This window comes from Plasmodium cynomolgi, chromosome 14 (genome assembly GCF_000321355.1).
Source record: "Plasmodium cynomolgi strain B DNA, chromosome 14, whole genome shotgun sequence".
Lineage (NCBI taxonomy): Eukaryota > Apicomplexa > Aconoidasida > Haemosporida > Plasmodiidae > Plasmodium > Plasmodium cynomolgi.
In genome coordinates this window covers 1649168-1662011 of record NC_020407.1, presented here as the reverse complement: position 1 = coordinate 1662011, position 12844 = coordinate 1649168, and the positions used below count along the sequence as shown (strand labels likewise).

Genomic DNA, 12844 nt, shown 5'->3' with positions numbered 1-12844 from the left:
AAAAACTTACTTTTNTTTTTTTTAATATTTATACATTTCGAACTTAGACACAGGGTAAAGGGACAAATGGGCCAACTAAAAAAAACCACATGCAAATGCATGCGCAGTGGAATTGGAATACTACAAACAGTTACAACGGTGAAAGCGGAACTTTAAAATGGCAGGACATCGCCGCGGGGAAAGCATGTCATTAAAATGTTAACAAGAAAAATGAACCAGTGGAAATAATTTGCAACAAAATGGGTGAGGAAAAATAGGAAAAAAAAAACACACATACGCGAATATACACATGTGCCTACATGCGCAGGGGAACTTTTCAATTGTGAGCCTTGCAAACACTGACGAAGGGGGATGCTCCTCTAGGTGAATAAAATTTGTCTACTCATAGTGGACCGCTCAAAGTGACGATCATGTGCTGGTGATTGCAAGCTGAATTTTTTTTTTTTTTTTCTAGAACTAATGTACAAATGAAATTTTAAAAAAATAAAAGATCGCAACCAAGTCGATACACCGTAATGAGCGTGCACTGAAAATGGCAAAAAAAAAAAAAAAAAAAAAAAAATAAGTTTATCCCTCTTTGGGCTTTTCATGCATTGTTTCTGTTCCCGTCCTTTTTTGTTTCTGCTTTGTTTTTTCAACAGCACTTAAAATTGAGGAGCCATTATGTGATTAATTTTGTGCAGTTTTGTTCGTTTTTTACAGTTTTACCAGATTTCCTATTTTAGCAACTCCGAAGTTCAATCAGCTACGTATGTGCAAAAAAAGGGACACATAGGTAAAAGACTTTCTTCTTTCCTTTCCAACACTATCCCTTTCTCACAACGCAGTGGGATCCAGCCGAGTAGAAAAAAGTGAACGCAATTTTATTGCATAGACTTAGCCACTGCTTGTCCCTTTTGGGGTGCCGAAAAAATTTGCAAAATTGTGTAGTCCCACGTACGGGTGGGCGCGTGTGTAATGAATAGGCAAGTGAGGCCAGGAGGGGAAAAACTACTTAACCCTCTGCCTTCAAATCAGACAAAGCACATTTTGGTATGCGAAATTCTGCCCCTTGTGGAGTTAAACGGTGGTAGCCAAAGCAGTCAGAAAAATCGAGCGGAACAAAATCGCTGGGAAAGAACACCGGGGGAAAAAATGGAAGAGCGGTAAAAATGTGAGAAAAGAATTAAGCTAAGACGAAGTGACCAATCTATTGATTAATCGGCTACTTTTAGTTCCACATTCCGTTTTCGATCTGCCAATCATTGCACTATGCCATTAAAAAAATGCTATTTGTAGGAAAAGGTGTCAATTTCTACAAGAGTGTAGGCATGTTTGAGATTTTTTTTTTTTTCTATCCTCCCCTTCCCTCCCTTTTTTTTTTTTTTTTTTTGTTCCCCCTTTTTTATAGTAAAAGTTCAATTTATTTTTGACCAACTTGTTTTTCTTTACCTACACGTAACGGTAGACATGAGTAAATGCATCCCATTTCTGCCTTACTTTATGAATGGTCACCATTTTTCTTTGTATTGTTTCCTCTCTTCTACGAGGTCGTTTTCGCACAATGCTGCGAACATTTTATAATTCTAAAAAAAGGAAAACAAAAAAAAAAAAAAAAAAAAAAAACTTAACAAAAAGTAACCACAAGGGGTAAAGCATTTATACATAGCAGAATAAAAAGGTGTAAACAAAGGCAAAAGAGGATAAAAAAAGAGAATAAATAAACGTTATCGTTAAGGTGCAGTTCAGTGCGCAGCTATTCCTAGATTACAATTTTAAAGAGGCAGGAAATAAACAGATTAACAAAATTGTATTTTCTCCCTCTGTACTGTTAACGAATTAAGAAGTCGCAAAAATGGGGAAAAACTGAAAAAAAAAAAAAAAAGGATATATGGGTGTGTATATATATGCACATGTACACACATGCGTGTACATTCCCAATTTACGCAAATTATAGGATTCCAAAAAAAAAGGGTAATGGTCACTCTGAGCGAATTGCATTTCTGCAGGCTGCCTTCATAAGTGCAAAAAAAAATGGAGGACACCAAAAGTAAAGAAAAAGTGGCGATTCCAGTTGGAACATGTTTTAAGTCTGCCCCCACGCCGAGTCATTTAAGTGAACATGCCATCACGAAGCTTTTTATTGTCACATAAATGAATAAACAGACAAATATTTTTATTTATAAAGCATATATCTAAATGCACGCTTTAAAAAATTTTTTTTCACAAATGACACTTTTATAGACAGTGTTTGCAACACTGTTAAGTGGACATATGCTTCCTTTACATTTTTTCGTTCTTCCTCCATTTTTTTTTTGTTAACCATTTGGAAGGACACTCTTTTTTAAAAAAAAATTGATGACTGGGCCATGCAAAATTTAGCGCACACTTTTTGCACGTCTTCATATGGTGAAAATTAACTTTTTTTATCTTGTACACTTTTTTTTTTTTTTTCCTGCGTTAAGATTGCTTCTTGGGGGTCGCAACTAATCAGTGACATCACCGTGCCGAGTCGCTCCACGCTTACCCTTTAACGCCATTTTAAGTTCCCCCTTGGTGGGTGAGCGGACATGCCACTAATGAGTTACGACTCGATCAAAATTAGTTTTAATTCTTTTTGAAGTAACTTTTTTTTAAAGCTATCGTTAAAGTTAAACGCAATAACGGAGGAGACGAGACTGAATTTTGAAGAGTGCGATAACACAGCATGCAGTAACATAGTCAATAGAACAAAATGGCTTGCATAAATCAAGGCGAACCAATAACCCCCAGAGTGAAATTTAGGACAGTACAAAAAATTAAAACACAAAAATACATTTCCGACCAGGCATATTTAATCCCAGAGAATGGTGGCACTGCCGTGTATTTGAGTTATGAGCTAAATAGGACACTCGAAAATATTTTTAATAAATACTCTATAAATGGCTACATGGGCGTTAACGAGTTTGTTAAAATGGTAGGGAGGGGGAGAGAGGAGCAAAGAATATAAAAAAATCTTACTACCTTTCGAAGCCACGTTGGGGTTGCTCAACAATATCAATTTATGTAGTACTTATGGGGTTACACATATGTGTGTATATCTATGTGTATGTATACATGTGCGTGATATTTTTTCCCACCCCATTTTGCATCACCCTTGGTATTGATAATTTAAGCGTTTTGCAATTCCCCCCGCATGACACGACCACCTGACATGTGAATCACATTCTATTTTTTTCTCACTTTTCCTTTGCTTCTCCCTCTTTACAGTGCTACGAATACAACTTGCTGCCGAAAAATAAGAACAAAAATATTTTGTATTACATTTTCAAGTCGTCCAAACCGTCCGACGTAGGCTACATAGGTACTGAATAACGTGAAGGAGTGACTTAAGGCTATTTATATCATGCCTTGCGTGCTACCAAGGGAGCATGCATGGGGGAGGAAGGAGGTGTTTTCCCCTTAGATGTATCTCTTCCTCATCATTCACGTATGCGTTTTTTTCATATATCTGTCCCTCTCCCGTCTGTCACAGAATATAGGTTCTTTTTCCAACTACTGCAAAAACTGAGTGGGTATTTATTTCGCAAATTAATCATGACCGAGCAGGAAAAGGTACGTCCAGTTTTTGTGCTTTACAAATGGTGGTGGTCAGGGAGGGGAAAAAAAAGGAGGCGCACTTGGTGTGCTTGCTAAGTGGCTGACTACCACCCACGTGCGAGGAAAACGAATAAGTTTGCTCACACATCGATGTGAACCTCTTTGCCATTCCTTCGATGCTTTCCATTCCTTCCACGTTTCCTCATCTCGCCTGCACCCCTGCACCCTTGCTTTACAGCTTAACGTGCTAATCAAACATCTGACTTCTTTATGCAACTCCAAAATAAGCCCACACAAGGAGAAGTACAACGTAGGTATACAAGTCTCGGTGAAGAAAGAAAACAAAGGCACCAACGCCGTTTGTGACATGATTGACCAGTGCTGCGACACTTCAGTAGAAGTAAAAAATGTGGCCACAGAGATCAACGCAGTGGGCACGCTATGGGAAAGTAACATTAACCAAGGAAATGAATTGCAAAAGAAAAACGGTGAAGTGACAGATGATGCTAACAATACGAGCACATCTCACACACAAAAATATACAAGCTCCGACGAACAAGAAATAAAGGAAAGAATAAAAGAAATTGAAAAATTATACTTCCACAAAGAAGACATTAACAAAAGGTTGAAGGAAGAAATAAATAATGCCTTGAATATCATCGAAGAGAAAAATAAAGTGATCGAAAATATGAACAAAAATAATGTACACCAACTGGAGGCAGAAAGAGTAAAAATTATTCACCTGAAAAATGAAATCCAGAAATTGCACAATGAAAAAGGAGTGGTGGATTTAAAGAAAGAGAGTAAGGATCACTCCAGTTGTAAAAACGGGCAGGAAGAGCCAACCCAAAGGGACGATATAACCACTGCAGACATGCAACATATGAACTGGAAAAATTTGGACAATGAATATTTAAAGTTAAAAAGTAAGTCTTTTTAAAAATATGCTCATTGGGCACCAAATTATATATAGGGGTGCACTTAGCTTAGCACGCTCAACCATTGCAAAATGGTGGGGGGAGGGGAGAGAGGAGAGGTGCCAATTGTTAACCATAAGGGCACACATATAAAACAGCATGCATCAGTATGCAAACATCCCTGTGTGTTCGCGAGTATACACCATCGAATGCACATGAACGGGTGCTCATTCTCTGTGCATGCACATGTGTTCAAGTTGATCATCCGAAAAAACGCCGCAGGAGTAGATATCCACATTGACCTGCACCACTAGGGGTACTCCAATTCGGCGAAAAAAAAACAAAAAAAAAATCCCAAAAAAATCAAAAAAAAAAATAAAAAAAAAATCCCAAAAAACCCCCCAAAAAATATATATTCCCCGGGAGTGTGATAACAATAGAGCGGATATAACACTCTACCTCAGCGTTGTAAACGTAGCTTGTCTTCCTCTCCATTCTGCATCCCGACAAATGCATTAATTGTGCTCACTGTTGCTCCTTTTCGTTTTGTTTTCCTGCATCAGATAGCATAATTGTTAACCCCACCACCTTTTTTTTTCGCAAAATGCAGGACTTCTAGTCCTTCCTGGGGAAGAAGAGGCAGCGCTAATCAAAGTTTTCTCCGTATACAGCACCTACTGCGGCGAGTAAAAATGAAAAATGGGAAAGAAGCGCGTGTCAGGAGATGCCATGCGTGCACACATTCTACACACTACAATTTTGTATCAACGGAATTTTTAAAATCGCCATCGTTGTTGGAGTTGTGACTATAGAGAAAGGCGTTTTTAATTTAAAAAAAAAAAAAAAAAAATTCTATCTTCTTCTTTTTCATCTTCGTCGTCTTAACTTCTCCCCACCCCCATGTTGCAGAACTGCAGAGTATGTAATGAGCAAAAAGCTCTGTGCTAATTTTTTGGCGACCTATTATTTGCTTCGAAAGAATGGGGAAAGCACAGCGCAGGAGGACTTAGACGTGAGGACAGCGGAGATTTTGTTCACCGAAGGTAATCGCCCATTCGCACGCTTAACTTAATCGAAATATCGTGGTGACTCCAAATTGTGTTACTATGACGAGTATTGACTACCTGAAATTACACCCTTTATTAAAAAGATGATACAAGTTAGCCGACCTTTCCTCTTCGCAGTTTTGTATAAACGAGCGCATGTAGAAAAGACTAGCCTGGGAGAAGGCGTACTGACCTACTTTTACTTCAAACTGGTAAGGATTGCCCAGCGAATGTGTAATAGGCGAGCACACGACGCAGGTGTTTCGATCTGATTCGATCCATTTTGATACGATTCGATCCATTTGATACGATTCGATGTGTTTATGTTACGCGTGAGGAAAGATCGTCAGTGAACAGAACGAAATTCAGCTAAACAAAATGAAATAAACACCCCTTTTGCAGTTCCTCAGCAGATTAGGGAAACACCTGTACCCCCAGCTAGATGAAAGGGAGGGGTTCCTAGAGATTGTATTGTAATACACCATTTTTTGAAAAAGAGACTCTGTGTGCATGTTGTTATTCGTGTTAGACGTACTTATGAGCGTGTCTCATAATCAGCTGACATGCGCATATGATTACTAGTCACTTGTGTAATGCTTTTTTTTTTTTTTGGGGGGGGTACCATCCCTTTTTATAGAAATTACATACTAGTTATGAAGCGAAATGAAGACTTCAGAAATTGGAAGAAAAAAAGCATAAAGATAAAAAAAAAAAACAGAATAAGAATAGCCTGCTCAGACGACTTGAACCTATTCGGGGAAGACATCGTGGGAGGGTACACAAGCAGTGAAAAAGGAACGACATGCGATAAGTTAAAGAAGAAAAAGGAAAAGGCTGAGCAGAATACTGACAGAAACACGAACAAGTTTCTTTCTGAAAATGTAAAAATTGGAAATTTTCATACGGACCTCTCATTTGAATATATCGAATCGAATGAAACAAAAAAGAAGGTGAACAAAGCTCGAGAAAACAGTGGGAAAAAAATGTGTGAGGAAGAGGTTAACCATAACGTCGCTAATGGTAATACTAATGGAAGTTCTAAGCGCACCATAAATGGTAAGGGTAACTTTTTAAATAGCAAACTAATGTACAATAACTTGATCCATTATGATGAAGTCAGCAAGGGAGGGCGCACCTCTTTAGACTCAGTTCAATCGGATGACCTTGCCCTCACGGTCAAAAAAAATAACGCCGTCATGCAACCTTTAAAAATGAAGCATAACTTGAATTTATCGAAAAGACATTTCCGAAATGCTACATCTTCCAGCATGAAGCGAAATAGCAGTTTGAAGAATATGTTTCCTCTGTACGATATTGAGGGAGAATTGTGGCACTCTAAGTCAGAGAGGAAAAAAACGTTTCTGCCCCAATTTGGATATGAATAACTCAACCTTTGTCCTTTCGCTTTGCCATCATCATTAGGAGTGCGTAGGCATATGCGGTATCGTGGTTGTATATTTGCGGGAGTGCCGACATGGGATGAATGGGGACCAAATATAGCTGGACGTGTATACCTCTCGACCCATTCGCACAAAAAAAAGCGACAATAAAAAAAAAACTCGTTTATAAAAAAAACCTGTTTGTGATAATTTTTAAAAAATCAGCAAAGTTAAAGGAGAAAGTATACCAATGGTAACGAAAAAAAAAACAAAAAAGGCATACGATGGGGAGAAAAAAAAATAACGCGTCTGGTGCAGGGTAAGCTTCCGAAGAACAGCATCAAATCTCGAACTTGCTCAGCTGTCTTTTGTTAAGGTTCTTTTGTTGAAGCCATGTCATGCTCGACGTCATCGCGACCATTCTGAGGAGGGAAAGGAACATGCAAGTAAGGGATGAGCGTTCCGCAGTGCAGTGTAGTGATCGCCCAAAGTTGCACCATAAGATGGCGGTAAGCATTCATCAGGGTGTCCCTTCTCTTTCAAACTGGTTCGCAAAAAGACTTACATTATCATCGGCAGTATCGATATGATGTTTATTTCTCCGTTCCGCGCGGTTAGGAATATTGAAATCAGCACGAAGATGGCAACAAAAATAATTTCGATGACCTGCAGGGAGGGCAAAAAAAAAGGAGTAATAGGACGCAAATGTAAACGCATATGTTTGCATATGTACGTAATCTGCATATGTACGCGTCGGCGTATGCATGCGCTGGTGCGTGAGCATTAGCTCGTTTGCTGGCACCCTGGGGGAATGTTGAAATGGAACATTTTATCCCTTTCGAAGGGTCCGAACAAACCTTGAAGAATACGCCAAGGAGAATTGCTAAAAAGCATAAAACGAGAATTCCTTCCAGGTCTCCAGAGTAAGTTTCATTTATATTAAATTTGTAAATCATCGAAGGGTCCTTCGGTTCTGCACAAAAAAAAAAGTGGGAAATGATTTGATAATTAATGGAGGCAACGGCGGAGAGGTCAAAATAAGTCATCCTAAGCTGTGTGACCCTCTACAGACTAATCACAGTTAACGATCGCTCAGAGGACCAGTTCTGTTGCTTTCCCCAGCGCATCGAACTGCCTAAAGTATCCATTCAATAAAGCGAAGCAACGGTAGAAGTACTGCTAAATAACGTACCAGCTGGGATTACTACATTCAAAGGCATTTTGACTCATGTCCCTTTTAAGTGATGGGAGGTATCCGCTTGGGGGTTATATTCAAGCGGTATGTCACAAAAATGCGGCTTCGTAATGTGAAAATTGGGGGAAAATAAGCAAATAGGCGTACAGGAAAAAAAAAGGGGAAATTCTGTTTTGCTAATACGATAGCTAGTTTTTTAAAAGTTAACAAATCATCTTTGCAATTCGTGAGGAAAATAATGTATGATAATAGTCCATAATACAATTTTTAACAGCGCAGGAAATAATCGCATAAAAAAAAAAAAAAAAAGTTGCGAAAAATGGGCAGCGTTATTTATGCGTGACCTATTTTAATCCCGCCCATAGCGAAGTCGGATGGTGGAGAATCCGCGCATATGCGTAAGCACAAGCGTACGTATATATATGCAAACGTCCAAACATTCGTGGATAATCACACGTTGCGCACTTGCTTACTTGCGCGCACTGCTCAGAACAGGTTGTTAAAACCCCGCTTTAACTTTTTGCCAGAAAAAATTTTAAGATAAAAACAAAAAGGCGACTTGTCCAAAAATGCGCTTCTTTAAACGTGTCAATACATAAGTTGCCACTGCGCATTGCCGTGTAGGATCAATCCGAATGGGCTACAGCCTTTACATAAATGTTGCACACAATTTTTTTTTTAAATATGTCCTTTGGCATATAACCCCCCCAAAAAGTGGAAATTCACATGTTTGGAGTTCTTCCACGAAATTTAGGAAGATCCCTTTTACCGCTAATTTATTAATCGCAATTTTTTTATTTTTTGATTCTACGGGGGGAAGGAAAAAAAAAAAAATTCAACCATGTGTAAAGATGCCCCACAATTAAGCCATACCTTTGCTTTGCCCTGAAGCACATTTCATAGCATACCAAAACGCGCCTCTTCTGGTTTAAGAAAGTTCGTTCGTCCTTAAGCCTTTTTGTGTTTTTCTGCATTATGGAAGGGGATGAGTGGTAAGGGGGTACGTAAGTTCAGGTATGTGTTGACATATGTAGGGTATACGCATGCATAGGCACAGATGCACCGCCGTTACAACTGTGTGCATCACTGAGCATGTGTGTTAAGTGCATATGGTTGGAATGGTCATCACTCTCTCGCAGCTGTGCTGACAACAGATTTTTTCCATTTTATATGTAATAAATTGTTGCTGTTTATTTTACGTCTTCCCGTGTGGATGCACCGAGCGATATTTCCTCCAGCGCTTCGTTAATGACATTCATCCTGGAGGTGCACTTGTGAAAATGTACACGTAAACATATGTGCATATGAACATGAGCACTCGCATGCTACATGAAGTGGTGAGAAACATTCGGTCACAACTTCGCAAAGGGATCATTTGAATAAACAGGCATAAGCGGTGCAAATAGAAGTGGGTGAGTGGTCCCAAAAGTGCATCTTTGTCGAGTTTTTTTTTTTTTTGTTTGCACTACAACGTTATTGCTAAGCAGTTGGTATTAATTAGTGTCATTTCGGAACTCTTTTAAGGGGCTACCTTTTCCACCATTTTTTCCGTGATGGCTAGCTCTTTAACGGCCTCTACCTTATTCTTGCTTTTAATTTCTGTAGGACGAAATTTTTAATGAGTGCATCAGTCAGGAGGTACGTCACCATTTTGCGTCGGGGCAACCGAGAGGAGAATGATGGAGCGAACAAACGGATAGTGAATAAGAAATGTTGGCTCAGCATTCGAATCATTTACTGTGCACATACATGCATGTGCATAATTGCAGGGGGAATAAAAAAATTACGTTAGTCTCATCTGCTTTTATTGTCACAAATGAGATATGCTGTGGGAAGAAGTTACGTAACTCTACCTGCCAATTTCGCAAAATGGGAAACTCTCAATAGTAAAGGCTTAGTGTGTTTAATGTCCCCCTTCAGATGCTTATATTTCTCGTAGTAAAATAATTCCCTTCATGTAGTGGGACATATGAATAATTTTTTTTTTTTTTTTTGCATTTCTCCAAAAAAAAGGGATTCAAAAAATGTGAAGCGAGAAAGGTGGGCATAAACTGTTACACTAGTTTTTAACGCTTTAATGGAAAATTGCAGCATTTTAAGTCTTTCTTTTTTTCCCCGCTTACTGTCTGGTTAGGGGCTGCGGAAGGACTAGTATAACTGGTGGCGAATACTTCCTTTCCCTTTTGGTTTCCTTTTCTTCGCTGTTTAGAAGCAAATTTAAAACACTTTCGTCGTTTGCATTTATAATTTCGGATTCGACTTTAAGTCCGCGCTGGTTGGGGTTTTCTTGTCCTAGCAGCATCTGGAGCGGTGCGGGGAAGTAGAATTGTCACCATCGTCACGATATGACCATCGTTGCCGTTAATTAGTTTTTTTTTTTTTCATAAAATAAAAGCGCCAGATTGATTAGACATGTCACTTTTTTTTTTGTCGGCAATCGGGGTGTCCTTCTGATCTAACGTTGGTACCCCTCTTCACCGCTCGTTTTTTTTTTTTTTATCTTTTATTACATGTTTGTTCTCAGCAATAATGCGCAGTAGCTCCTCCGCTATTAGAAAAAAGGTGAACGTGAAGGCAAAGATAAATATGAAGATTTCATTTAGAGATTTGTGTAGATTATCACCTCACAAATTGCACGAAAAAGTGCAACTCTTTTTAGGGATGTGCAAATATCAAGCCCTACCGGTGGCAACAACATTGTGGTACTCGCTCTGTTTTGCACCCTGCCAAGTTGAACGTTGAAAATTTTCTCGATGAATGATGTTCCCTTTTTGCCGCACTCGTTTGGGATGACAAATGTGTTTTCACCATTTGGCCAAACCGCCTAACCCAGTTTGCTTAAAATACTTACCACCAAATCGGCACCGTCCCCTGTGCGCGAAGCATCATTTACCGTGCGGGGTTTGTTAACAGCTACGAAAACCTTAGGGGGGGAAACTAAGTGTAGGGAGGATAAGGGGGCGTCGGGTGTGCAGGGACATACAAGAATGATGGAACGCTGAACGCAGCAGCCGCGGGGGATGTGAAATTGTTTTGCGCGTGATCATTAGAGGAAGGTTTGTATTAGCGCTTTGGATTTTTCCACATAGCCGCTTTTTCAGCTTGCCGCTTTTCCAGCTTGCCGCTTTTTCAATTTGCCGCTTTTTCAATTTGCCGCTTTTCCAAATTGCCGCTTTTCCAATTTGCCACTCTTCCAATTTTTTAATTTTCCAAATTTTCGTTAATTCCCCTACTGTCCGCAACGCCAGGCACCCCGGGTTGCCCTCTATCGTGGAGTGATAGTACCAACTAAAATAAAATCGCAGCAAAGTGTTAAGACAATTATTTAAAGGTGCTTACGCAGCACTGATTATGGTCACTTACTCCAGTCGCTCGGGTGCAGCCCCTTCACACTTTGCTCACGAGTTTGACCGATAAGGGTCTCAAAAAAGAAGAAAAGAAAGAGAAGCATAAGAATAGCGTGGTTCATCTTTTCTTTTAAAAAGTGGAATAATTCGCACAATGGACAAAAAAAGTTAAAAAGGAATGAATAAAAAAGTGAAAACACAAAAATAATTATTTACTTATGTACCAAATGTTAGTGGATCCTACCAAAGGTGTGCATCAAACAGGTTAATGTGTGATCATAAGTTTGCACTGGTAATTATTTTTCCAAACATTAATGTGTTGTGGAGGATGCCGAAAAGAATTTTTCCTTTTCAGTAATAAGGGCTACTAATAAATGCACCTTAACCTGAGCAAACGCTTTTTAAATCTTTACTAAAACGTTCTAGTCATGTTTTCCAATGTGGCCATTTTTCAGCCATTCTGCCTGTTCTATAATTTTTTTTTTTCCCTCCCCCCCTTCCAATAACCAGCGGTGTGTATGTACATGAAAAAGAACAAGTAGGAAAAACGGGCAGAGTTAAGAACGACCAAATAGTCCATACTTTTCAAAATTTATACTAAATGGTGACAGTTACTATACTATTCTTTGTCATAGCTTCCAACCTGCGTGATGGTTCCTTTCTATGCATTCATTAAAAAAAATTAGAGTGTAACAAGTATTATCACTATTCTTTTGTGAAAATGGAATAATTTAAATAAATAAGTGTGCATATTACTCCTGTGACACATGTGTACAGGAAAGCGTTGCACATTTCAGATTTGAAGTGGTAAGTGAATAGTGGGATACATTACTTCCCTGCGTGTAATGATTCCCCCCGTTGCGCCTAACAAAATGGCACTTCTCAAAGATGCGCACTCGTTCTATATGTGGAGGTGGAAATGAGCGCACCTTAGACACAAGTATGCATAACGAGGTACTTGTAAAATATGCAGTTCTTTTTTTTTTTGATAAATATTCATTTTTCTGTTAAAGTGACGCATGGTAATTGTGTGCCTACCGTTTGGGCGATTTTTACGAGTGGCTTTTCACCCCATGCAGTTAATTTTGCTCATTGGAGGGTGAAAAAAACGGGGCATACACATGCATACTTATGTTTTCGTAGCTACGTACAGGCTACCTACCCGCTTTCGAGGGGGAGGAAAAAACTCCCTATCTCGTAATTTTATTGTGACCATTTGGACAGCAAATTGTGCGCAAGGAAAGAAACGTCCTTCTATGCGGCCCTAAAATTAGCCCCTTTTAATTTTTACCCCCCCGCAATGTTGCCTCGCACTAAACGGCAGGGTACCCACCGCAATATGTGCACAAAACCTAGGGTGGGAGAAATGCTCAAAAGTGTGTTCAATTTTTAAAAATGCATA

At 39.2% G+C, this 12844-nt stretch overlaps 3 protein-coding genes across 3 annotated transcripts; 1 reads left to right on the top strand and 2 right to left on the bottom strand.

The window, feature by feature from the left end:
* Positions 1 to 2678: 2678 nt before the first annotated feature.
* On the top strand, positions 2679 to 6906 carry PCYB_144710 (hypothetical protein; the record flags this gene model as incomplete). The annotated part of the gene is made up of 9 exons (XM_004224942.1): positions 2679 to 2935; positions 3229 to 3322; positions 3494 to 3573; positions 3797 to 4484; positions 5086 to 5161; positions 5385 to 5518; positions 5660 to 5733; positions 5924 to 5994; positions 6159 to 6906. Exons 1-9 carry the CDS (start codon positions 2714 to 2716, stop codon positions 6904 to 6906), a joined length of 2187 nt encoding a protein of 728 aa, XP_004224990.1. The 5' UTR covers positions 2679 to 2713.
* A 197-nt stretch (positions 6907 to 7103) lies between these two features.
* Positions 7104 to 8372, bottom strand: PCYB_144700 (hypothetical protein). The gene is made up of 4 exons (XM_004224941.1): positions 8093 to 8372; positions 7758 to 7873; positions 7466 to 7566; positions 7104 to 7322 (listed from the first exon to the last, which is right to left on the bottom strand). Exons 1-4 carry the CDS (start codon positions 8118 to 8120, stop codon positions 7241 to 7243), a joined length of 327 nt encoding a protein of 108 aa, XP_004224989.1. The 5' UTR covers positions 8121 to 8372; the 3' UTR covers positions 7104 to 7240.
* Positions 8373 to 8866: 494 nt separating this feature from the next.
* PCYB_144690 (hypothetical protein) lies at positions 8867 to 9745 on the bottom strand (the record flags this gene model as incomplete). The annotated part of the gene is made up of 4 exons (XM_004224940.1): positions 8867 to 8902; positions 9004 to 9063; positions 9295 to 9355; positions 9675 to 9745. The coding sequence occupies 4 exons, from the start codon at positions 9743 to 9745 to the stop codon at positions 8867 to 8869; spliced, it is 228 nt and encodes a 75-aa protein (XP_004224988.1).
* Positions 9746 to 12844: the final 3099 nt, after the last annotated feature.

Bases quoted from the DNA above. Each gene is read 5' to 3' on its own strand.
- PCYB_144700 (XM_004224941.1), bottom strand. From the start codon at position 8,120: ATGCCTTTGAATGTAGTAATCCCAGCTG. The intron at 7,874-8,092 runs GTACGTTATTTA...TTTTTTGTGCAG, and splicing joins GAATGTAGTAATCCCAGCTG to AACCGAAGGACCCTTCGATG. The intron at 7,323-7,465 runs GTAAGTCTTTTT...TTCCCTCCTCAG, and splicing joins TCGATACTGCCGATGATAAT to AATGGTCGCGATGACGTCGA.